This window comes from Brachyistius frenatus, unplaced genomic scaffold, assembly GCF_029030835.1.
Source record: "Brachyistius frenatus isolate BFR_SWC_R1_liver_20210118 unplaced genomic scaffold, ASM2903083v1 Contig_20, whole genome shotgun sequence".
Taxonomy (NCBI): Eukaryota; Metazoa; Chordata; class Actinopteri; family Embiotocidae; genus Brachyistius; species Brachyistius frenatus.
Window position 1 is genome coordinate 4,139,649 of NW_027210619.1, and position 27,528 is coordinate 4,167,176.

The 27,528-nt window shown below is 39.9% G+C and overlaps 1 protein-coding gene across 1 annotated transcript; it reads right to left on the reverse strand.

Annotated features, from left to right (window-relative positions):
- Positions 1–966: 966 nt before the first annotated feature.
- On the reverse strand, positions 967–27,429 carry LOC138619535 (uncharacterized). Its single transcript, XM_069696090.1, has 12 exons — positions 27,369–27,429; positions 26,223–26,359; positions 25,950–26,059; positions 25,700–25,843; positions 25,414–25,569; positions 24,633–24,742; positions 24,392–24,515; positions 23,124–23,216; positions 22,404–22,472; positions 15,388–15,441; positions 9,887–10,039; positions 967–1,321 (listed from the first exon to the last, which is right to left on the reverse strand). The coding sequence occupies exons 2-12, from the start codon at positions 26,287–26,289 to the stop codon at positions 1,139–1,141; spliced, it is 1,263 nt and encodes a 420-aa protein (XP_069552191.1). The 5' UTR covers positions 26,290–26,359; positions 27,369–27,429; the 3' UTR covers positions 967–1,138.
- Between the last annotated feature and the right edge of the window lie 99 nt (positions 27,430–27,528).

A 27,528-nucleotide genomic window follows, 5' to 3' on the forward strand; every position in this document is an offset into this window, starting at 1 on the left:
TAGGATTTTGAGATAATGAAAGCTATGATGTGAAAAAAAAAATCCATATTTTTCAGAGTTTTTAAAAAAAGGAGTCTTGACATCTCTGCCCTGAACCAGGAGTTTTATATTCTGTGAATGTCTCACATTTTGTTGGTAAAAATTTTTTTTTTTCAAATGTTTTGACCGTCTTTGTCTACCGACAAGAGCAATGTGTGTAGCAGCCAACCACTCAGAGGTACAAGTTCTCTTCACCTTGCTGCACTCAACTATAAAAAATTTAAAAAAAAAAAAAAAGTGAAAAGCATCTGCCCATGCCATTACCCTAACCCTTTCCATTACACTACATAACCCTGTTTGAGAATTTTAAAAGGGTCCAGTGTGAAAATTAGTTTAAAAAAAAAAAAAAAAGGCAGTTGCCTGTTTCCCATTTCCGAGAGGCTTTCTGTAAGTCACTTTGAACAGCCTAGCAGAGAGCGAAACACATTCTGCATAAGTTAATGTCAAATTCTTTCTATTGTGTCTTGTCTCCTTGAATCCAATGAGTTACCAAAAGAAAGGGGGGGGGGGAACTGAAGCAGGAGAATAAACCAAGGAGCATAAAAATTCAAGCATTGCATATAAACTTGGAATATTATAATTACATGTAAAGATACCATTAACTGTTTGTTGGCGGAAGGCTTTTGGATAAAGCTTACTTGAGATAGGGCCTAAAAGAAAAGGGAACTACTGAATCACCGCTGCTGCTGCGGAAAGAGTTGAAGCGATTAATGAGCCATAGTGTTTTTGGTTGTATGTGCATGCTTGCAGAAAAGTGTGAGTGTGTACAAGAGGTGAAAGCCTTCAAAAGGTGTTTTCCTTTTGTTGCTGGTTAGAAGTAAAGCTCTAAAACTATGTCTTTCATCAACATCTGTCAAGGAGATGACATTACTTAGGTGTGCACTTATTTTGCCAAAAGCATTAAGCAACTGACAGAAAGAGATGGAGTAAACTGCAACTTTTAATGTCACTCTTTGTTTTTATGCATATCACTGGAATTCAAATGCAGTCTTTGATAAGCAGGTGTGAAAGGAAAACCATAAAAAAGGCACTTTAGAGAGCGCACAGGAACTACATGGGAGCATAATGGGGAAACGCGAGTACAAGAAAGGTGGTGTGGTCAGTGTTCCATGGGTGCCTCTGGATCGTCCTCATCCTCGTCACTACAGGGTTCATAGTCTTCGTCCAACACTGGGTCTCCTTCCTCTTCCTCCTCTCCCTCCAGCTCTCCTCCCAGCTCACCAAGCAGCTGCTGCACATGCCCCAACATTGGCTGGTCATCACACTGCAGCTTACCATGAAGCTGGGGAAGCAAAAAAGACAACAGAAACAAAAAGGAAGATACAAGTGAATAACAGGCTTGTAAAAAAAATTTTTTTTTAAATTTTGAACAGAAATTAGGCAGCAGAAATGCTGAGACCAAATATGAAGTGCAAAATGATACAGCTGAGGCAACACAAGAAATGAAATGTGGTGAGTAAAAATCTCTCAACAGTAGCTCTTTTCTCATGTCACTGAAGTCAACTGCATCACTACAGCATCCATAAGCAGCAGCTTGGAGTTCAGAGAAGTGAGCAGCCCCGAGGTTTTAAGTCTCTAAGTGCTGGTTAGGCTGCTTGAAACATCCAACAGCATCTGCATTCTGTCAGCACGGCAGTCGCGGCTCACAAAACGCTGGTAAACAGTTTTTGTCTTTCATTTGGCAAATCAGCACATTTGATGCACAGTACAGCCGCACACGAGACAAAAAGACCATTTATCTTCGTCTTGCTGTCGCAACATGCATGCACACATAACACGCAGAGGAATGAATCCTGCAGCACACATGGTTTATGTGGTGCGCACGAGCCCACGTGCGCACCACATAATCAAAGTAATCTCAGTGAAATATGGTGTGAAAGAGCTCGAAAAAAAAATATAAATCCTGCGCTCAAAGCAGCCAGCAGATTTATCTCTGTAAAATATTCAGCTTGTGTGTAATTACTGAACTCAAAGTGGATCGGGGTGATAAAACCACTCTTGCTACCACTAAGGATAGCAAGCATAACACTGTGTTTCAGTGTGTGAGTGCGGTATTCAGTCTAAGGGGAATGGAGGCAGCGATTTATATTTACACGTCTCTTTCCAGACACAAAACTAGAGAGAAAGAAATATGATGAGTGGGTTTATATGATCTAGGAATATTATTCTATTTAGTCTACCAAATGCAGTTAACACGCACATACACACTTGCATAAGATCATCTACAATAACCAGCTGAATGCCATCATTCTTACTAAAAGTGTAACAAGGCCGTGAGAGAGAAGAAGTGTGTGTGGCTGATTTGCCCCAGGACCAGTCTCTAAGCAACAGCAGGTCCTGACAGGAGACACGCAGTCCCATGAGAAGTCATTTGGAGCGTTAGAATGTGTTGTGTGTGTTGTGTGTGTGTGTGTGTGTGTGTGTGTGTGTGTGTGTGTGTGTGTGTGTGTGTGTGTGTGTGTGTGTGTGTGTGTGTGTGTGTGTGTGTATTTAAGTGGATGCTGTCTCTGCAGATTGGAGCTCCAGGGATGTGAAGCGTGACCCAGGTCCAGCCACAAGGTCTGATACCAGGGGACAGTTGACCCTCTCAGACTCTTTAGAGCACAACACAGACACACACTCACACACAGTCACACAGTCACACACTCACAGGCAATAAAACCACACTGATTTTCATTCTACTGGTGTCACTCTGAAATGCCTGGAGATGTTTGTCTAAATAAAAGTTGGGCTTGCTTGGCTCAATACCCAGGAATAATTGCACATTGCAGGCCTGGGTAAAAGGTAAAGGGTGTCTTTCACACGAGTTGCATAAGAAAAATAATGTAATAGATCCAGTGTGAAAGTGTGCATACATACTGTATGTACTACAAAACCGAATCCAACTTGGAAATTGTATTTGTAGGTGGTGATATTTACTACGAATCAATAGCACATTGTGTCTGCCCGACAGGATGTGATTACTCATTGTGATACTTTCAGCTAGCTAAACAAACAGGAGTTATTCTTTACACATTCCGCAACGAGCGCTGCTGAGATCAGCACCACGACGCAAAAAAACACAGGCATTTCTCATTTACAACAGCCTATGTTTTCTTTTCTCACTTTCACGGCCCAGAGAGCTGCCGAGAGAGAGAGAGAGGGCGAGCGTGTGTGTAATCGTATAACTTTTTCATGGTCCACTTTGCTCTACTTTCAGGCCCTAAGTCACGGTCCACAGCGCACTTGACCACTGCGGTAACAGCTCGCACACACACAACATATTACATACACTTGCACACTCAGAGGTGCATGAACGCGTTCCTTCTCGATGTCTACACGCTATTCTTTTCGAGCCATGCTCGTGGCGCCGGTCTCAGGATGGTAATATTGGCCTGCGGGTCCACCACTTTGGTTCTGACTGAAATATTTCAACATTAATTGGATGGATTGCCATGAAAATTTCTACAGGCATTCATGGGTGGTGAATACGCCTCCACGAGTTTGACATTTGTGGTTCAGAGTGAAATGTCTCGACTACTATTAGATGAGTTGCCATGAAATTTGGTGGAGACGTTTAGAGGCCCTGGAGGTTAATTCTACCGATTTATGTGATGCTGTAGCAGCAGCACTGGGTCAGAGTTTTCACTTATTCATTGAAATATCTCAACAGCTACCAGATGGATTGGCACTAAATTCTGTACATTCATGGTCACCAGAAGATGAATTATAATGACTTTTCTACCAGCACCATCATCAGATCATATTTAAACTTTGTTTAAGAAGTTGGTTGCAAAATTATTGATATTCCCATCAGCCTGTTAGCATTGTCACTGACATTGACAGTTGAGATCACTGACATTAGTGTTTAGCTAGAAGCACCTTTGTGCCTATAAATAGCTTCACAGAGCTGACAGTGTGGCTGTATACATTTTTATCCTTGTTAATTCTTATGCGTGTTTCTGACATTATAAAGCTTTTTATTTTAAGTCAAAACTTGGTAGAATATAAACAAGGTAAAATGTGATTCACCTTTAAACTAATCTTCAAAAGACAATCAAAATATTGAGTGGACACATTATCTAACAGCAGTGTATCCTAATTGTAAAGATTTAGAAATGTCTTCCTGCAATGCCGATTGCAAGTGTATGTTCACCTGAAAACTAGCAAACATCTAGACTGGAAAAGAAAACAAGAATTTTAAACTATTATTCATCACCGAGCTCCAAGTTTCCAGACATTGAGTGACAAAATGTGGCATAAATCAACATGGCAGCACATGTAGTGAAGAAACTTCTGCAGAGAAGAGTTGGCAAGTTGGACTTGATGATGACAGCAACAGTTTCGATCCTTGATATTAGAATTGAATGGGCCTATTGACTTTAATACAAAAGAAAATTATGTTCACTTCAGGTTCACAATGGTGCTTCTGCAGCTGAATGTGGCCTCGTACCGTTTATGGTCTTTATATTACAGCCTGCAAAGACTCTGCTTGTTTTGAAGTAGCACAGATTTACCAGTGATAAGGTAAAGAAAGAAAATGAAAATGTATCAATCAATACCACAAATAAGGACTGACAAGAAATCTGAAGTGGGGTTTTAAATCATCCCTCATTCTTTGGGTGCATCTAAAGTATAAATGTACCTTACATATAAAACTAAATTTTCTCCTCAATTCTAGCAATTCTTGCTAGAAACCTTTTTTTTCTATAACTCATATGGCAGAACAAAAGAGAAGATGAATATGTGGTAAAAGCCTAATCATTCCATCATTGTTCACCTCCTGTGCTTAACCTCCACTTACAGTGCATCCGGAAAGTATTCACAGCGCTTCACTTTTTCCACATTTTGTTATGTTACAGCCTTATTCCAAAATGGATTACATTCATTTTTTTTCCTCAAAATTCTACACACAATACCCCATAATGATAACGATAATGATTATACAACTTGATTGGACATGATTTAGAAAGGCACACATCTGTCTATATACTGTAAAGTCCCACAGTTGACAGTGCATGTCAGAGCACAAACCAAGCCATGAAGTCCAAGGAATTGTCTGTAGACCTCCGAGACAGAATTGTATTGAGGCACAGATCTGGGGAAGGGTACAGAAAACTTTCTGCAGCATTGAAGGTCCCAATGAGCACAGTGGCCTCCATCATCCGTAAATGGAAGAAGTTTGGAACCACCAGGACTCTTCCTAGAGTTGGCCGCCCGGCCAAACTGAGCGATCAGGGGAGAAGGGCCTTAGTCAGAGAGGTGACCAAGAACCCGATGGTCACTGTGACAGAGCTCCAGTGTTGCTCTGTGAAGAGAGGAGAACCTTCCAGAAGGACAACCATCTCTGCAGCACTCCACCAAGCAGCCTGTATGGTAGAGCGGCCAGACGGAAGCCACTCCTCAGTAAAAGGCACATGACAGCCCACCTGGAGTTTACCAAAAGGCACCTGAAGGACTGTCAGACCACGAGAAACTAAATTCTCTGGTCTGATGAAACAAAGATGGAACTCTTTGGCCTGAATGCCAAGCGTCATGTTTGGAGGAAACCAGGCACCGCTCATCACCTGGCCAATACCATCTCTACGGTGAAGCATGGTGGTGGCAGCATCATGCTCTGGGGATGTTTTTCAGCAGCAGGAACTGGGAGACTAGTCAGGATGGAGGGAAAGATGAATGCAGCAATGTACAGAGACATCCTTGATGAAAACCTTCTCCAGAGCGCTCTGGACTTCAGACTGGGGTGAAGGTTCATCTTCCAACAGGACAACAACCCGAAGCACACAGCCAAGATAACAAAGGAGAGATCTGAAAATGGCTTTGCAAAGAAGAATGGGAGAAACTGCCCAAAAACAGGTGTGCCAAGCTTGTAGCATCACCATCAAAAAGACTTGAGGCTGTAATTGCTGCCAAAGGTGCTTCAACAAAGTATTGAACAACGGCTGTGAATACTTATGTATGTGTTATATTTTTGTTCTTTATTTTTACATTTTAAACAAACTTTTTTCACTTTGTCATTATTGGGTATTGTGTGTAGAATTGTGAGGAAAAAAATGAATTTAATCCATTTTGGAATAAGGCCGTAACATGACAAAATGTGGAAAAAGTGAAGTGCTGTGAATTCTTTCCGGATGCACTGTATATTTCACCTTTTCTTTCATTTCATTTGCTTATACCTTCATTGTCCGAGCTAGACTCTAGGCCATTTTTCCCTCTTTCACTCGCACTTGTACATGCTCACCAAATGACCTTCCTGCAAAAGGAGATGGATACATCTTCTTACTCTCATCTATATACTTGTGCTTGCATGCACACATACGTAGCCATTTTGGCAGAATAGTGCAAAAATCATGGCCCCCTTTCAAGTATCTTTGTATCCTCAATCAAGCTCTCCACATCCCTTTTCAAGACACAAAACAGAGCACTACTTCAGCACTTTTCTTCATTAGTAAGAGAGCAATTACGAAACTGCTTTGACACATGCTCTTCCTCTCAACTTCTCTGTCTCACTGTCATACCAACATAAACTCACTTCTTCACTGGCAGGGGTTTGACAGTAGCTGAGATTAGAGCTTCTTGAGTGTGAACAGGGAATGTTGCTGAAAGTCTCCAGGGGGCTGACTGCAAACTCTCAGACACACACACACACACACACACACACACACACACACACACACACACACACACACACACACACACACACACACACACACACACACACACAACCTAGCACCTCAGTCCTCCAGTCGCATCCTTATAAGGCAAAGGCATTAAAATTACATGACAAGCACACCTTGCACCAATCCTACCCACAATCTGTGCTCATGGGATACCCTTTCAGCCACTTCAAATTGTAAAGCTTTTGACCTCCGTTTGCCCTAGCTGCTTCTGCACACACTTACACAAACACGTGCACGCATGCACACACATATATAACATTGTCCTCTGTGCATACACTGCACATCCTTCCTCAATCGCACCCTATCTGGCTGAGACTCAAATTCCATTTCATGTCCGGTTTACTATTGATTTTAACTCTCGCCACTATTCACCAGCTACACCCCTTACGCACGCACATACGCACGCACGCACACACACACCACATCCAATTTGTTCCCCTGCTTGCCTCCCCTTTCATTCTCCCACTCCTGCTCACCCTCCTGCTCCTCTCCTTCACTTCTTTCTTGTCCTCTCGACCCATCCATTCTTTCCCATCGCTCCTTTTTTTAGAGCGTCCCAGCTGAATGCAGTGTGTGTGTGTGTGTGTGTGTGTGTGTGTGTGTGTGTGTGTGTGTGTGTGTGTGTGTGTGTGTGTGTGTGTGTGTGTGTGTGTGTGTGTGTGTGTGTGTGTGTGTGTGTGTGTGTGTGTGTGTCGATCAGAAGAAAAGATGAATAATGTAGACATTTCCTAACAAATAATTAGACATGCAAGTTGGCACACACAACCACAATTAAATATGTGCATCCACATAAGGTGCGCCTACGCATACCGGCATGTTTCTCTCACACTCTAATACCACATGCATGTGGGTGTACACACACACACACACACACACACACACACACACACACACACACACACACACACACACACACACACACACACACACACACACACACACACACTTAGCAAAGTCATAAAGTATGCAGAGAAGTGGACTGGCGCCAAAACAAGCCGTTGGGCTTTGAGGCCTCATTTCCATGCTGGAGCCCATTTTAACGAGCAGACTGACTCATCGTTAATAATTAACACTCAGTGATGCTGAGAAACAAAGCTCTGATATAAACAAGGGAGTATCTCAACTTCACAATGTACAGATGCACACAGATATGAGTGAAAACCAAGCTGTGGAATTAAATGCAAGACAAGGAAGTCGTTTTCTCTCCACATTTCACTTCACCTTTTCAAGGTCTTTGTGCGTTTACCTTCCACATTATTCTGCGCCTGTTGCTTCACTTACTCTGCAAAGAAACTGCTACGCTGTTTACTTGTCACGCTCTGACAAATTCTTCTACCAGTCTTCCACCTTTTCATTCCTTGGCATTCTTTTTCTCTTTGGAAAAAAAAATTGGCCAAGTAAATTCACCCCATTTCTCAATTCCATTTTTTTCAATTTGTTATTTTTACTTTAGTAACTGTCACACAAAAAAATCTGGCATCTTAAATCTAAATGTGCAGGGTGCCATTATTTTCCTCCCCACAGTTTCTTCCATTCTCCTTCTTCTTCTTGGCACCACCCAGCCTACTGCTCTCCTGTCTCAGTCGTGGACATCCCCAGTGGATGCTGGTTAGACAGGCCTGTCAATACACGGCAGGCCAGAGAGACAGATATCAATATATTTCCACTAAGCTGCCCCTACTCATCTCAAGAAGAACACGACGGGGTAGGAGAGGAGCAGAGATGGTTTGCAGCTGGGTGGGGAGGTGAAAAGGAGAGTGGAGTACAGAGAAGAAAAAAAAAATCAGAGGTGGGCCTTGCCATCCTTCAGTCTGTGCTGTCTGATTTACAAGCCTATTGGATTTTAGACTAACATGAATCACTGCTCCATAGAGGCATTACACCCTGACAGGATGACAGAATGAATGAGACACATCACTTCGAGTGTGCTTGTGTGTGTGTGTGTGTGTGTGGGGGGGGGTGTTGCGTGTATTTGAATGTCTTTGAGATTATACAAAGATATTTCTGTGGCTACAATGAAGCTTAGTTAGGATCCTCTCATATTGTTCAAAGTGTTGGGTGTATTTGAACGTCTTTGAGATTATACAACTATATTTCTGTGGCAACAATGAAGCTTAGTTAGGATCCTCTCATATTCAGAGTACTGCATGTACTCCTTCTCTGTTCTTCAGAGATTTACCTATTGTGGCAATGTACCATCTGTACTCACAGTTGCCGTGCAGAGCGGTGGAAGCACAACCTACCAAACTACACTACAAAAATGTCCTAATACAAAAAAAAGTCTTCCAATTTTAACTGTATTTAATAGTAAAGTTAAGTAGATATTAAGAAAGTATATTCAAAGTATGCAAAGTTAAAGCACTCATTACATCGCCTTAGTTTATGTATTAAATCATTAGTGTTATTGCTCATGCATAAATATATAAGAAGAAGCATTTAATTCTTGCAGATTGAGGTGCTACTTTTATTATTTGAAATAGGGCTGTAGCTAACAATATTTTCATTATGGATTTATCTGCAGTTTAATTTCTTGATCAATTCAATAATAGTTCTGTTTGTATGAGTTAAAAAAAAAAAAAATTAAAAAAAAAGACATTGTAATAAATGTCCTTCACAGTGATCCAGAGCTAAGAGTGACATCTTCAAATGTCTCATTTTGCCTTAACTGACAGTACAAACCTCAAACATATTCAGTTTACTGTCATTTAAAAAAAATCCTCCCATTTGATAGCATGAGACCACAAATGTTTGGAATTTTTGCATGAAAGTGGCTTAAGTTGATAAATGGCTGACAAGCAACAATAGAAACGCTATAAACCCTGGTAACTAGGCTCTATGGCTCAGATAAATGTAGCGGAGTAAATAGTACAATATTTTCCTCTAAATTGTAGCAGAGTACAAATATAAATTGTCTTGAAAAGAAAATACAATTCTGTGCTCAGTGCAGGATTTGAGTACAAGTAATAAATAGTAAATTCCTTTTTGCCTTGGGAGGTAATCAACCCTGCGATTAGTGGACAGTTCCTGAGCAACCATCCGAGCCACAACTGCCCTTAATACTAATAAAGAATTACTCCTTCATATCTACATGACCGATGAACGGCAGCTATAGTGTATCTGCATCATCGCTGAGCACTGATCTTTAGGTTTAAAGGCAGATATCATGAGGTTATTTCGACCAAAATTACCTTCTTAGCATTAGTCAGGTACGATTTGGCTGCCTCCGTCAATGCCTTCCACTGCTCCTTCTCCTCCTCCGTCACTTCTCTTCCCTCTCTTTCTTGCTCCTCCTTTGCTTTTTCCCACTGGAGGTAGCAAACCCAGCCGGAGAGATACCACACCTGGGAGGCGCAGAGAAAGAGAGGCGGGTTGGGATGGCATGAGGTGGAAAGACTCAGACAGAGTGATCTTTGTTACAAAAAGTGTGCTGTGACAAGGGAAATAGATTTGTGACACTCACAGAGCACGTCAGCATGAAATCCCACATTGTTCTTTGACAAACAGGTTTCACACATAAAACATGCAATCACACACACACGGAGTCATAGACACAAACACACACGCAGTCACAGAAACACAGATTCATAGACACACACAAGAAATACATTACTCACACAATAACTAAAAGAAAAAAAATAACTATAGCATAATATAACTAATAAACTAAAATAATTTCCCTCCAGGCAAGTATCTTCTTTGCATTTCAAATCATTTCATCCTCACAGTTTGCATCGTGGATAACATTAGCCTTGCTATTAAATTAGAGGAGGTTTTTAATACTCTGTTTATGTTATCGTTATTTGTTATATTAAACACTTAATTCCAGTTTTGCACTTTATATTGATTCTCATTAGTACTTCCCTGGTTCGGAAGAAACTGTTGAGCAAAAGAAATACAACACCAAGCACCCAGCAAGAGTCATAAATAACTATCTTCAAGGAGTCCTGCAACAAATAGAATTGAAATAGTAGTAAAGTGGGGATTGTTTAGATGTTCAGAATCAGGGAGGTGTCTAATCGGACTCAAATTCATTCTGCAGCATGACAACAATCCGAAATGTACAGCTAGAAGTATAAGAAAATCCTCAGCAACAAGAACAAGTACTGTAACAGATGATATAGCCCCCACAGAACCCTGATCTCAATGTCATGGTATCAATCTATGAGACAGAGCCACATGAGGTTAAATGGACATCTTCAAATGTCTTGTGTTGCCTAAACATTATTTTAATTTAGTACAAATCATCACATTTAAGAAAATGAATATTTAAAAAAATATATATATTATTTTGGCTAAAAAATTAATTGATCGACTTATTAGGAACTGTGGAAAAATTATGAACCATAGGTATCTACCAAGTACAGAGTTTTTAAAAATCAAAGGGTAATTACACAAAATATAAGTTACACCGAATAATGAAGTTTACTGCACTCTGCATGAAGTTAATTGGTGATTAAAAACATTTCATAATCTTGACATTAGTGTTTAAAGTATCCTTAGTTTCACTGTCTAAACGTTTACATAGTTTTATACTGCATCCCTCTTTTGCATATGCATTTATTTGTACGCCACTTCTGATTCTAAACAGGAATATGCTGACATTACGATTACTTTTTGCAGCTACAGTGGCCACTTAAGACAAACATCTGTACACTGATACCCTCCGATCCGTGCAATATTAATTTGCTGACTCCAGCTTGAGCGGCACAGTGGTGCAGTGGTGAGCATTGTCGCCTCACAGGGAAAAGGTTCTGGGTTCAAATCCGGCCTTTCTGTGTGGAGTTTGCACGTTCTCCCTGTGCCTGCAAGGGTTCTCTCTGGGTACGCTCGCCACCTCCCACCATCCAAAAACATGCATCTCAGGTTAATTGGTGATTCTAGATTAAACATTTGCTTAAAACTTTGCCTCATTTATACAACACATCAACTGCTGGCTTATTTGGACTAACCGAGAATAACCAGCTCAATGACTGGAAGAACAATATAATGCCAAGAATAATATATCAATATCTTATGCAACTGCAGTAGCTTAGGTGTCTTCCATCATAGCATAGTTTTTGCCAAAAAAAAAATTAAGTTTAATATGTGCCACAAATCTGGTGCAATGTTTTCACGAATATTTGCCAAAAATGTAATGTTTTCTTTTGCAAACACAAAACTCTTCCAAGATTCTTATGAAGTTATTTTGGGATCTTTTTAACTCAAGCATAAAAGGCCTTTTTGAGAGCATATTTCTTGCACTGCAATCCAAAATCTGTTTCATTATTAAAAACATATCAATAAAATTATCAAGGTTGCAAAAAAAAAAAAACTATTCCTGATAGTTTTGCTGGTTTCCCTCAGAGACTTATGAACCTACCCAACTTATTTTGTCACAAAATGTTCTAATTGTAAATCACACGTCCTTGGTTGCGAATCCAAATATTTAGCAAATTGAACTGGACGTAATATGTAATCTACACTGATGGATGAATCGAGAGTTTCTATTGGTGGTTTGCCTTTGACGCCACAGCATGGTCAGACACAAAATTGACTCTCTTCTTAAGTAAAAACTTGATAGAGATGACGCCGTGTTGAGCCACATGGAGGTAAGTTGACAATATTTTTCTCGATTCTAATGCAATACTTTAAATATGTGGCACAACACAATCTTCTCTTGGTATCGGTTTATATTATGAGAAATATGCTCTCAAAACTGTCTTTTATGTTGTATTAAAAAGAAACAAAAACAAATTCTTACATTCCGACACCAGTTGTGTGCAAATCACCTACTTCAGTACAGCATTATGCACAGTGTTAAGTGTTAAGGGCCTCTTAACTGGCAGAATGACCTTAACTTGATACCTGCTAAAAAAAACCTAAAGCATTATTTTTGAAATAATCCCATTGCTCCACGGAGGGGAAGTATATTTTTAACTGTGTGTTAGTAGTCTGAAAGCTACAAAAATCTTTCTCTTTCATAATCACACTTTCTTGCACTGAAATAATCACATAGACTGAGCTATGCCTCCACCTCTAAACACAATCACATTCAACTCTCAGTGAACTTGGAGGTGCGTGTGCGCCTCTCATCTGAGGCCAAAGATCACCCACCCACTGTTCTTAAAGCACCACGATACGAATATTAGCTTTATTCATTATTCATTGAGGGCAGAGGCAGTAGAGACCTGCACCTCTGCCAAATCAAGCATTTAGCAAACAAACACATCAAGGCATGTCACATTGAATTCAGAATTGCCGCTCAGCATGCAGAGTGGGAGGCTATCCCCTGCAGCCATGCTTATCAGAATAACATTGGCACCGGATAAATGTAGTAATGTTGCAAAAGCAGCAATAAGACGTCGAAAGACTTTCTGTGATTGTAGAACTTTGAAAAATAAAAAGTGTTCTTTAGGATTTACAGATATATATGTATATTCAAGAGATTAATGATTACTTTTAAAAAAAATTAACTTGAGAAATGTCTTGAAAAGCTAGAAAAACAAAAATTCTTTACAAATATTTGTGTGCAGTAAGAACTGCTTGAGAATCTGCACTCAAAATTAAAACATGAGAAAGTTAGCTAATTAAGAAGTTCAGAGTATTCTCTCCAACTCCAGACAGAGGCACACATAATAAAATAAATGTAGTGTCTGTCAATCAAATCACTGGGACTATTGTAATTTCAAAGTAAAGGCACATCTTAGTTCCCATATGGTGCTGCTGAAGGAAGAACAAAAGCATCGTGAATCAACAGAATACCTTTGAAACAAGATTTGCAAGGAACCAGCTCAGTTGTTTGTGCAGACTTAACGTTATATAAGTAACTTTGAGATATGCAAGAGCAAGTTAGACGGAGGCGAGAGCTAACCACTTATCTACTGCACTGAAGAGAGGAAATAAGAGAGAAAGTAAGACAAAGAGGGAGAGAGAGGAGGCAAGTGAGAGGGAGACTATAATGTAGTCCAATGTGTCTGTCTCACATTTCTGACATCCCAAGTATGACTCTAGCAATGCAGCCGTGATGCGATCCAGCAAAACACTTTCTGACCATGAGGACTGGTATGTATATGTGATTGGCTGTAGGCCTGCTCAGAATTGAGTGTCACAGCTGTGCGTCTCTGAAGTGAGTTTAAAAGTTCAGCCCCCTGATGACTGCTCTCAATCTGTCAGCTGGGGGAGGGGGATTGTGGGAGGCTGAGCCTGAGGGGGGGTGGGGGGGACAGCAGGAGAGAGACAGAGGGAGAGCGAGAGAGAGGGGACTGCCGTGCTCTTCTGTCTGACACTCAGCAGCACACCTTCACTTTCTTTGCTACTGACAGTGGGGACTTTAAGCACACCGACTGCACATTACTCCCACTAAAGCACAGGAAAAGCAGGCGTTTACACCTCTCTGTAACAAATTCACCGTTATGCTCTACGTGTAAGCACATAAGTGTCGAGATTAACCAATGCAAATGTATAAATACCACTAGATACCAAAGGCAGCTGAGCTGAGGGAAATATTCACACAGGTTTGAGACTTTTCTTCTTCCCACTGGAGCAATGAAAGATTTGCCTACAAGTTGGTCTGATCCAGCAGTGGCTACATATCATCATAAGTCTGCCTTCAAGGGGACTCATAAAAAGACATCACTTAATCTTTGGATTGACAAGTAGGAACAAACACCGATAGAGATTTTCCCCTGAACACAGAGTTTGCTTACTGGCCTCATGACTGCTCTAAAGTACCTCTTTTACCTCATTATATATATATGTCCTCGTGTTCATGGTTCAATTTGTTAATGGGAGGATGAGTATTTAGTGTTGTTTTCACTGGCCAAACTGCAGAAGCACTTTACTAAGCTGTTCATTTTTCAACAAGTTCAAACAAATATGTCAATTTAATAGTTGATGATGATGATAACACTTTATTGTCAGACAAGTTTAAAATTTTTCTTTCATCACGACAGCTCCTTTTGCAGTATCATAAAGATCTTAAACTATTTGGACAACAGACAAAGATCCACACATTACACCTTACAATCTGTAAAAAGTCTAATTAAAGTCCCTCCAACAAATATTTGATATTGGCTTATGTGTCATATTTAACTTTAGGAATGGCTGGTACACAAAACAGTGCATCAGTCTAACCTTATTAAATCATTGAACCCGGTTTAACTGTAGTCATTTGTATTCACTGTTGAGGACATGGTTTGGATCAGTTACTATTCAACAGGGTGATTTTATAGAGCTTCTCGAGGGGTTGGCCGTCTTTGAGCAGATTCTTATTTAGTGGGACAGTTTTTGACTTTAAAGTAGTCAGCAAACATTTGTATAAAATTGTATATTTCTGTCGAGACTCACAGCAGCATCAACCTCTTCATGCTCCCTTTTTCTATTTGTGATTGGTACACAGTTAGCTGGCTACACTGGAAGTTAATCCAATCCTTTCTACAAAGCTTTGATTGGTTAATTCTACAACAACAAAAATCAGCCTTCAATTAATACAACACAAGACTGGGAACACAGATAGCTGGAGACAGACATGCTTAAAATACAAAATTTACTTGAACAAAAATACCCAAAACAAAAAAAGAGAGCCAAATATTTGATTTCAGTGACCACAAAACATGTTGACACATATCCAGAATATTAACATTGGTGAAACCAAAGCTGGCCAACATATTTTAATAGACAAAAACAGCTGGGCAATGACTTTACTGCTTACCTGGATAACTTCATCATCCTCATCCAGAAGAGCCTCCAACACATCCACTGCCATCTAATGCAGAGAGAGAGAGAGAGAGAGAGAGAGAGAGAGAGAGAGAGAGAGAGAGAGAAAAGATAGATATCTGAAATGATATTAACTAAAAACGTCATTTTAGAAAACAATATTTCAAGTCTCACAAATTCATCAGTGCACACTCATGATCCCTTCTCAGCTCAACCCACAAACAAATACGCACAGACAAACACGGTGTTGTTGCTAGTGTTGTACATCTTCCAGGCAGCTCAATCAATCGGCGTGATCAAAGGGTCTGATAAGCATCCAAGAGGTCAGCATCCCATACCAAACATTGTCAATACCAACAAGACAACAGACGTGGCTGTCGATAGACACACTCACCAGTGCTTATCGAACAGTCAATAGTCACACTGCGCACCAAGGCAGTGGCCTTTTTAATCCATTTACTGACATTAACACTCAATATATTCTTTGCAACCCCACCTCCAGGCTACACGACAAACCTAAAGATCAACCTGTCCAACTGCCAATATTCCCCCTGCTAACCAGTATTTGTCTGATTTCCTTTCTATAGTTTCCTGAAGAGGCGGTCTGAGGTCTCAAAGGAGTTTAATGTTAGGTGACCTTTGTCACAGTATTGTCTGGGTCAGTTTCTGTGGGAAGTTTCCATTACAGAAATCAGACCTTCACTAAAAGTAGTCTGTGTTTGTTTTGCTCCATGCCTCTCCTTGTGGAACCTGCGGTTGTGGTGTGTGTGTGTGTGTGTGTGTGTGTGTGTGTGTGTGTGTGTGTGTGTGTGTGTGTGTGTGTGTGTGTGTGTGTGTGTGTGTGTGTGTGTGTGTGTGTGTGTGTGTGTGTGTGTGTGTGTCCCCAGGTGATGATATATTGATTTTTGTCAACTTCAGGTTGGAGGCGACTGTTAGCCAATCACCCGTGGTGAAGGGCAAGAATAAAAGGGATGCACGTACCCGTGCGTGCACGCACACGACACCTTGCAGTCGCACACTGCAACAAAACTACACACAACAGTGAGCACAACAAGGAGCACTTGTTTCTTGTTAAGGCAGTCTTATTAGCTGGAGAGCTTCCTAATTTTTTCCCCTCCTGCTCTTTGGAGTTTTATTCTCTTTTCATTAAGCCGACGTGGTTCCGGTGGCGATAAAAAGGTCTGGCGATGCATAGACTAGGGGAGAGTCAGGTTAATTGAAAGTATCTCGTTAAGAGTGTGAAAATGTGCATGTCAGGGAGTCAGTTGATTGATTGCTCGACCAATTATCAGCTGAATACCCATTGTCCTTAATTAATTAATGACTGATTAAAAATACACAAACAAAAACAACTAATCCCAGTTGATGATGAATGGATTCATGCCCAGCGTCAGAATTATCTACTTGACTTTCATTAAATCACAGCAATGTGACACGCACGCATGCACGCACGCACAGTAATTCGAGCCAAGCACTAGATATAAGAGATAGGGGTAAAGATCTGTCTGGGTATTAAACAACTGATAAAACAGGCACTTTTGGAGACACAAAAATAGAACACGAGATATCTGGAAGCCAGGATAAGTGAGCAATGATAACCATTATATCGGCTCCAACTGCACTCCTTGCTAACTACACTGGTCAGCCCAGGGGCGAGTGATTAAAGATTCAGAGATTCTTAAGCCGCTTCACGCTCTAAACAACAACAAGATTAATATTCCCATGAAGATAAGGGGAAGAGAGGGGCTACTACGAAGGAAAAAGTGAGAAAATTGGAAGGAAGGTACAAAAAAAAAAAAGTATCTTCATAAACATTGCAAAAGTAGTCCATGAACAACAACAGTGCACTACAAAGACAGACACACACACAAACACGCACTAACACATACCAAAGACACTACGTACATGTCCTCTTTACTTCAACACCTGTTATGTGAAGGAAAAAAACAACACTCTGGGGAGGAACTCATTTATAATGTCCAATGTGTGTGTGTGTGTGTGTGTGTGTGTGTGTGTGTGTGTGTGTGTGTGTGTGTGTGTGTGTGTGTGTGTGTGTGTGTGTGTGTGTGTGTGTGTGTGTGTGTGTGTGTGTGTGTGTGTGTGTGTGTGTGTCCGTTTCTGTGTGTGTAATCTTCAGGCAATTTTGTTTAACAGAATCATTTCACTGGAGCGCACGGCAGAGACAGGAGAAAGACAAATCACTTTACAAGCGAGGGCAAGCCATGTCTCACACACATACACAAACAGGTACATCTACACTTAAGTAAATAAATCCTGGGGATGTCAGTGCTAACTGTACTTGCAAGCAATATTGGAAAGTACAAGCTGCGCATCGTGAGCTAAATTTAAGAACAGAAACGTTCAATAAATAACAAACAAGAGTGACAACGGCAAGGAGCGTAACTACCCATCAGCTTCGGCGACAACTTCGCTCTAAGACACCTTAGTGGCTGTCGGAGGAGGGAGGCTGTCTGTCTGTTTGTCTGTTGTGTGGTAAGTGAATCAGTGACAGTGATGGGTGATGATGATGGTAATATGTGTATGTTTCCACAAGTGAGAGGGAGTAAACAGTGAGACATTTTTACTACAGTAAAGCACATTTGCATTTTGTTAAATATGAAGTAACATGTCAGTGTGAAACAATAAAAGTTGCATTTATTGCAACAAAATCTATTAAAAAAAAATTTAAGGGACTATTAATGATGGAATACTATTTTTTTAGACCTTTAAATGATTAATTAGTCAACAAAATTAAGATATTGACAAAGTTCAAATTAATTGGATGGTTGGTGTGACCAATAGCAGGATATTGTATTTATTAAAGCAAAGATAAGAAGCAAGCCCTCACACTGCATAGACAGATTAATCTATGATTTTGTTTAATAAGCAACTTAATTACAAATCAACTAATCATCACAGCACTCGTTTACTCTATAAAATATCAAGAAAAAGGCCAAAAAGAAGCAAATGATGAATGGATACATTTTCTGCTTTTCTGCAACCAAAACTCAAAGATATTCAATTTACAAATGTATAAAACAGGACAGCAGCAAATTCTCCAAACATGTAACCAATTCATACTGATTGATAAATGATTTAAAATCCTTAATCAGTTATGACAACTGTTATCCATTCGTCTTCTGTCCATCAATAAATCTATTATCTCATTTCAGCACCAGAAACTCAGAAAAATTTAAAAAAAATAAAATATCTGGTTACTAGACAAAGATACGTCCACAGTTGCCTCACTCATGTTGTTTTCAAGCACCAATCATTTCCTCTGACTCATTTTCCATCCTGGAAATGACAAACAAATTTGGAATGCATTTAAGTGGGGGTTTTTTTCTTCTGAAAACCAGTGAAAACAGAAAACAAGACTATTTTCCTCTTCTAAATTAAGTGGCACAGATCCACATCTTGCAGAAGCAGATGACTGAGGAGAAAAGTAGCAGTTGTGAAACTGATGTTTTCAGAAATGTATTAACCGACTGGAATTTTTTTTTCTGTGCCATTTATTTATTTATCTTACAAAGTACACGAGCCAATTACATAATGCAACATGTTTACAAACAGCTTATGTCACGGTTCCAATGCTCTTGTCCCTTTTACAAAACACCCATTTTCTCAGCCAAATTTACTGTCATGCTGAGCTTTTCATGTGCTATCAGCTTATTAACTGAAACGAAGCGCTCTTTTAAAAAGATTTTTAGTTAAAACCCCTTTGTAAGTAGTGGCCTTGAGAGATGATTTTGCATTATAAAAGATTACTGTTCATCCACTATATACTATTTACATCCATTTCACCATTTTGGATCAATCAATAATATTGTAAAAGCAGCCAATCTGCACAATTTTTTATGACTAACCCCATTATCGTCCCAAGAAATCCATTCCCTTTAATGAAATATAACCTTGCAAACCTTTAGGGAGAAATGGCAGAGGTGATATTTCAAAGAGCAAAGGTCATAATACAGTGGTGTGAAGAAGTGTTTGCCCCCTTCCTGATTTCTTGTTTTTTTTTGCATGTTTGTCACACTTAAAATGTTTCAGATCATCAAACAAATTTAAATATTAGTCAAAGATAACACAAGTAAACAGAAAATGCAGTTTTTAAATGAAGGTTTTTATTATTAAGGGAGAAAAAAAAAATCCAAACCCACATGGCCCTGTGTGAAAAAGTGTTTGCCCTCTAAACCCAATAACTGGTTGGGCCACCCTTAGCAGCAACAACTGCAATCAAGCGCTTAAGTCTTCATTTTGTTTTTCTTCAGCCATTCAGAGGTGGACTTGCTGGTGTGTTTTGGATCATTGTCCTGCTGTAGAACCCAAGTTGGCTTCAGCTTGAGGTCACGAACAGATGGCCGGACATTCTCCTTCAGGATTTTTTTGGTAGACAGTAGAATTTATGGTTTAATTTATCACAGCAAGTCTTCCAGCCCCAGACCATCACACTACCACCACCATATTTTACTGTTGGTATGATGTTCTTTTTCTGAAATGCGGTGTTACTTTTACACCAGATGTAATGGGACACACACCTTCCAAAAAGTTCAACTTTTGTCTCGTCAGTCCACACAGTATTTTCCCAAAAGTCTTGGGGATCATCAAGATGTTTTCTGGCAAAAATGAGACGAGCCTTAATGTTCTTTTTGCTCAGCAGTGTTTTTTGTCTTGGAACTCTGCCATGCAGGCCATTTTTGCCCAGTCTCTTTCTTATGGTGGAGTCATGAACACTGACCTTAACTGAGGCAAGTGAGGCCTGCAGTTCTTTGGATGTTGTTGTGGGGTCTTTTGTGACCTCTCGGATGAGTCGTCGCTGCGCTCTTCGGGTAATTTTGGTCGGCCGGCCACTCCTGGGAAGGTTCCCCACTGTTCCATGTTTTCTCCATTTGTGGATAATGGCTCTCACTGTGGTTCACTGGAGTCCCAAAGCTTTAGAAATGGCTTTAGAACCTTTTCCAGACTGATAGATCTCAATTACTTTCTTTCTCATTTGTTCCTGAATTTCTTTGTATCTCGGCATGATGTCTAGCTTTTGAGGACCTTTTGGTCTACTTCACTTTGTCAGGCAGGTCCTATTTAAGTGATTTCTTGATTGAGAACAGGTGTGGCAGTAATCAGGCCTGGGTGTGGCTAGAGAAATTGAACTCAGGTGTGATAAACCACAGTTAAGTTATGTTTTAACAGGAGGGGGCAAACACTTTTTCACACAAGGCCACGTGGGTTTGGATTTTTTTCTCCCTTAACAATAAAAACCTTCATTTAAAAACTGCATTTTCTGTTTACTTGTGTTATCTTTGACTAATATTTAAATTTGTTTGATGATCTGAAACATTTAAGTGTGACAGACATGCAAAAAAATTGGAAATCAGGAAGGGGGCAAACACTTTTTCACACCACTGTATGTGTGCACTACATACAGCCTTTTGGGGAAAACATCTAACTGTTTGTGATTGGATCCATCACCACCATGCACTTCAGGGCCATTTTTCCTACTGACTAATGGGGTAATACACACCCATATCATTCAACCACAATCACACTATGACATCCTTTTTTTTTTTGTCAAAAGCCTCCTTTACTCCAATTTAACCCAATAAATGACAAAATGTGCAAGGCTAAATTGCATTCACCAGAAAAAGAGCTTGAGATGGAAATGTGTTTTTTGGCACAGACCATGATACTTTCTCTAGTCTACCACTTGCTTTTGCTAGTTTCAAATTAACAATTATTTCACAGAAATAGCTCTACACTATGCACTAACAAAAAAAAATTGCTTTAATATGTTCCTTTGGCAAATGTATAGTCAAAATTTCAAAGCCCAGCTTGGAAGTTCTAAACAAAATATTCAACAGGGAGAAAATACAGACAAATGGTCTCATTCTGGCACCCTGCTAAGAAGGTAGCCTTCAAACTGGTAACTCCACAGACTGAACGCACACAACTTTACACAGAGTTTAGAGTTGTGAATAGATCTTTAGTCCACAGGGAGAGATAGTAAGCACAACAGTGGGCGAGTGTTTGTATGTGTGACAGAGGAGTAGAGGAAGCAAAGAGAGGAGAGAATGTTCCTATCATATCCGGCCATGTCCCAGTCTGGGACAGACAAACAGAAAATACTTTCCTTCTACTCTATTTTTTCCCTTAAACTCAAATGCCATCAGAAACTTAAAAATGTCTGATGTTTAAAAGCAAAGATGACCAAGCTTGTACACTAGTGTGTATATGCATAACTTGCGCACAACATATTTGACATTGTAAAGCACTGAGGGTGGGTGCGGTTTGTGCTTTGGGCATGATGACACCAACAGGGAGATGAAGACAAACGACATGTCAGAAACTGCAGACCGAGACGTTGTCATTTTACTGATACACCTGACAGCCCATCTCCCGCACACATGCACCCAAAGATAGAACTGTGGTGCAATGGGCAGGGAAAAAAAAAAAAAAAAAAAGACGACACGGGTTATTTTAGTAATAACCGTAAAGCACCCAACAAGAGTGAGGAAAAATTAATCATTGGATCACAAGAGAAAACAGCTGAACTGCTGTTGGTGTGACAGTAATCACAGGAAATGACATCAAGCGTTAATGAGTGTTAGGGGTTTAGCACTAAACTGAAGGCAGCGAGCCACTGAAATCAAGGCCATTAAAACTGGAAATTGATGAGTGATTTAGTAGACAAGTGCGCCGTATCAAAGATATGGCAGCAATTCATCAGAACAGAGCTTTAATCTTTATTATTTTATTATTCCTTCTCCCCATCCCTTCTCTACCATGTGCCCCTTACCCCTGTCCCTCTCTATAAATACCACTCTTCAATTATTGACATTAAACTCTGGAGGGGATAAAGACCAGGCATGGCCTTCCCACCTACAGAGCTATTCATTCAAAAGCAAAAGCACACGAAGACATGCACACACATACTGCCGGGCCACCCTCCCACCATGAGAACATTCACAGAGTGACAACAACAGAGTGCACAAGCACGACACACAACAAACATTTTACCTCGTATTCCTCTGACTCGATGAGCAGTTTGGCTGTGGTGATACGAGACTCGTACGGAGGGATCTCACTCTGGAGAAAAAGGACGATATCGCCACACCTGCAGTGAGTGTTTACGCAAGCATCCACAAACATAGTTCCTCCTTTGTCTGATAATAACACCGATCCAATTTCAAGGTACAAAACGTTCTGCAGCTATGTGGCTGTTAATCACAGCCAAAGTGTCAGCAGGCTGTGTTCAGATCAACCTGCTCCTGAAGATAAGAGTCATAACACTGGTGTCACTGGAATTTCTATATCAAACCATCCGATCAACCTTTCTTATATCACATTTATTCAGTATTTGAAAGTAAACTCTAGAACCATTTATTTGGCGTTATCTAGTGCCCATCCTACATTTCAGCCATTTTATTTTTGTTCTCAAATTCTCTGTTGTACTTTATTTACTTATCCTTTACGACTCCTCCCTCATCTTGTCTTTCATGTCTGCTTTCTCTTCACACACTCACACAAAAGCATACAGTTTTGCAAAAGACTTATTCAATATCTTTTTTTATTTTTTTACCATCTCTTCCTCTTTTCTTTTTTTTAAATCTCTAATGGTGTGCGCACTGCAAAACACACTGTGACAATCCCATTAGTTGAAAGGGCTTTATAAATAAACCTGGATCTTATTTGGCACTGGTGTAGGCGAGAAAAATACCAACCACAACTCCAACTCACCTGCATGTCTTCCTCTGTGGCGGAAGAAGCTGCATTCTGTTTCTGTGCAGGTAGCCACAATACCACGCTCTTCAACAGGTATTCTTTACCTTCCTGAAGACAGAAAAAAATTATATGCATTTCAAGATTTAGCTATATCTGTCTTTAGGCCTGTATGTGTGTGCAACAACAACAACTATAGAATGTACTCTCACACAAATCAGTTTCTGCAGTGTAATCCCATTGTAAAAAAATGTTCCCACAGACTAGATGCACAGATGCCAAAGACCTCTGAATTAGCTTAATTTCACATTGTTGATTTCAAAATTATTACCATCGTTTTCCAAAAAAAGACACTTTGGTCACTGGATGTGGGAAGCTGTGAAGTATGACTGGAGCCAGCCTGACCCCTACAGCTTGCAGCTGGTATTATATATCCACTTCAGCTTTAGATTACCATTTCTTTTTTTTAATCAGTTTGGTGATGTGCATGCTGAAAGAGTACAATTTTCAGACAGTTCTGGGTTTATTAGAACAGGTTTTGAATCATCCTCTGCTGACAATTTTACAATACAATGGTGGCTTAACAGCAATAAAAAAAAAAAGTAAAGAGAAAAACAAGTAACTATCAAAAAGAGAAAACTTCAACTGACAAAAAAGACAAGTAGTATGATAATACAATTTTACAAAAATGTAAAAAATTTGTACTAGTACATATATACACTGAATAAACAGCTTGTTTAATGTGCATGTGTATTAAAACAAAAATACTAATAATTCCATTAATGTTACACTTCTTGTTAGCTGTGATGAGTTCACAAATGTGAAAAGCAATAATACTTTTAAAATATCTCTTGTATATGCCACATTTTTAAAAACAAGTAAAAATATAGAAAATGTTATAAAGATGTTCTGAACTCACTGTCAAATGCGTTATACTGCAAACTTCCTTTGGCACTTTGTCTAAATTGAGTCCAATATGCTGTTCCCCATCTATTTCTCTTTATCAGATGACTATATGACCTCAATGATCTGCCCAGTAATTAACATTCCTATCGGCATGACCTGTCTGTGTGTGTGCGTGTTAATGTATGTGTCCATCTGCTGATTAATGGCATACAATTCAATTTGCTCAGAATAATTAACTCAGCAGATTCTCGCTTTAATGTGGTGATAACTCATCCTGAGTGTGTGTGTGTGTGTGTGTGTGTGTGTGTGTGTGTGTGTGTGTGTGTGTGTGTGTGTGTGTGTGTGTGTGTGTGCGTGTGCGTGTGCGTGTGTGTACTGACCTGGTTTCTCTCTGTACTGAACAGGTAACTGGCCATAAGCTGTAGAGCCTCAGGGTTGTCTTGGTGATACTGCAATGCTCTCTCAATGAACTCTCTGCACTTGTCTCCAGCGCCTTCCTCCATGCTTACATGCACACACAAGAACAAAGAGAGAGACAACACTCAACTCATCACCAAAGACGCAGCATGAGAGGGGGTCATACAGTAAGTGTCAAGTGTGCAAGTCTGTGTGCTCTAGTACCAGAGGTCTGTTAAGTATAGCTCAGCGATGGAGCAGTAGGCTACACTGACGTCCTTCGATGTGGGAAGCTCCGGGTCCTCATCCGGTGAGGCAGCAGCTCCAGCCTGAGCCTGTGTGAAGAGCACAGCGAGGACTTCTTGAGAGTTTTCAAAGTTTATATAACTATTACAAACAGAATCAACATGCAGACTTGTTTAAAACAATGATAAGATATCCAATATATGCCACCCCCTCCCCTAAAAATACATTCATTTTGTCAAAGTGAAAAAACTTGTGATGGAAACGATAAATTTAATGATGACCTTAATTTCATGTATTTGCTTTAGTTTCCGAGTTCTAGTATAGTGCATGCTGACTCATTTGTCACACTGTAATGGCGTATTGAGATATGGCATTTTGCCTTAGAGATATATGTTTTTCTTTTTAAATTCAATATTACACTCTCATTGCATGCAAAAGTATCAACTATTGAACAAGGAAAACAAAAAAGTGACCAAAATGAAACAGAAAGTCATAAAAAACATTTGAACAAATCAAATGTCACTGCTATTTTCAAATTCAAGGAAACAATGTTTTCTAATTAGCTACATGTGATTAATAAGATGAGATGAGCTAAGATACTGACATTCATACATTGTCCAACAGCACCCTCTTGTGAATATAAATAACATTCACTAGCATTAAAAGACTTGAGTACAACAGCATTTCCCAAGTTGATGTTGAGTATCTATAATATATAAACCATGAGAGCATGAGATTGTCTGTGTATGTGCTCACTCACTGTTGTTGTTTCCTGTTTCTCCAATGCAGACAGTAGGACTTGTATTCCCCTAGTGTAATAGTCCACTGCCTCCTGGCCTGTGTGAATTTGGCCCAGGTACATATACTTACTGTGGCCTACATCTGGGCTCACCGCCACTGCACGCAGAAAAACTTGAGAGCCTTGGTCAAGGAAGCCGCAAACATCACTTCATCAGAACAGAATGAAAAATCGTAGCTGTGCTCCAGTGAAATGACTGAATAACTGACAAGCAAACAAAAATAGAAAAATGCATAAAGGATATCTCCTTAGCTTTCTGTGTGTCTCCTAATTCAGAGCAAATGTGTCCCTGCATGTCTAGAGCTTGTAGGTTGGTGGACTCCACATCCAGGGCCCGTTGACAGAAAAGGCCAGCCATCTCAAAGTCAAAACTGTCCATGCATTCTTCTGTCTGTTCAACAGATTATCACACAAGACAAATTAAATAGATGATCAGAAAAAAAATCTTAAAGGGTATATCATATTTGAGTTATTTTTTTGTTGTTGTGGATATGTACCTTCTCGAGGAGTTGCTGTACTGAGTACTTCTCAGCTGTCTTCTTTTTGGCTTTTTCGTGCATTCTTAGTTTCGTCCTTTCCTGTGGTGACAGACTTACAAATCCTCCATCTGCTGAGATGACATGAGTTTAATTAACATGAGTTTTTTTTATCTCATTTGGCCTCCACCAAAAACAACACGTTGTGTGTTATTTTCAGCTACTTGCTGTCTAAGAAGTTGACGTGGTATTCTGTAAATAACCAGCAAAATGATCAACGAGTGAACAACTTACTCCTGTTTGGACGTTTGTCTTTCCTGTTAGGTTTGTTTTTCTTTTTGCCCTTAGCTTGACCTCCCATGCTGATGAAAAACACGTCTTGAAGTACCCCAATTTCTGGCCCTAAACCAGGTTTTTCGCAAAGCGTAACTCTAAAACACGCGTGGAAAGCAAGTACAAGTTAGCTGGAACCACACTGTGCGCATGCGCCATGTAGTGACTAGATCGCTGTACGGAGAGGGGCAGAGGACATAATACCAATAGTTCTGAAAGATAATTTTAAAACTGAAACGGGATGATAATAAGGTTCAGTGTTATTAGCTGTTGCGTTTAAGTCTATGCTTCGACATAGGAGTAATCCCAAATATAAATGGATAAAATGTCATCCTCCAACTTGCTTACTGCTTATGGAGAACTTCAATTCTATGGTTCCCGGTTGTGGGTGGGTGCTAGATATGATTGACAAGTCAATAGACCACTGATATAGCACGTTGAAGCTGCAGCACTTGACGCATCTGGATCTCAACCAATGAGGAGACACGTCAAACGTACGTAGGTTTTTTTTTTTTTTTTTTTTTTGCAATTCTGTTGTAAATAAACGAGTGACAGAGACGCGGCTGACGGTGAAATTGCCCACCAAAAATAGAATCAACACGGACTTGCATTACTCGACTGTGTATTACGGTAATTAAGGTTCATCAATAAGTAACTAATAACGAAATAAGAATTCATTCAACGGCAGCAGAAGAAGCCGCAGAACGAGTCGCAACTGAACGACAAAGAAATGAAAGATTAGCTGCTAGTAGTAGTAATGCTAATGCTAACTGCTGACATTAGCAACGCAACTCGGCTCTTAAAATCTGTGACCGGAACAATCATTTCTCAAGAGTTTTACGGATGTAACGACGCCGAGAACAGCCGCGAATAACCGCTCACATTATTGTCGTAAAATGTCTCTATCCGTTTTAAAGTATTTGACGTTATCGCAACTGCTAGCTGTTTTAGCTTTTTTTTTTTTTTTTTTTTTTTTAATACGAGTAACTATAAAACTGTACTGCCGCAGCTGAGTTCAAACCTCGTTAGTCTTAAATCGCGCCACTTTCGCAATTAAGTTGTCTGCTAAAAGTTAAAAAAAAAAAAAAAAAAAAGTGTTTTCCTTACAGACAGTAACTTAAACTGTGTCTTGGCAGGCAGGTGTGGCTCCGTTGATGTCATTCCTACCCGCCAGTTTGCTGCCAGCCTCCAGAGTCAGACTGTGTCGTACCACGCAGGTAGCTTGTGGCCGATGCCACAGGCTCGACCTACCCAGAGAGCTGGACTG

Coding starts and splice junctions, on each gene's coding strand:
- LOC138619535 (XM_069696090.1), bottom strand. CDS start 26,289: ATGGGAGGTCAAGCTAAGGGCAAAAAGAAAAACAAACCTAACAGGAAA. Junction 22,473..23,123: donor CCACAGAGGAAGACATGCAG/GTGAGTTGGAGT, acceptor CTTTTTCTCCAG/AGTGAGATCCCTCCGTACGA. Junction 15,442..22,403: donor TCGAGTCAGAGGAATACGAG/GTAAAATGTTTG, acceptor TCTCTGCATTAG/ATGGCAGTGGATGTGTTGGA.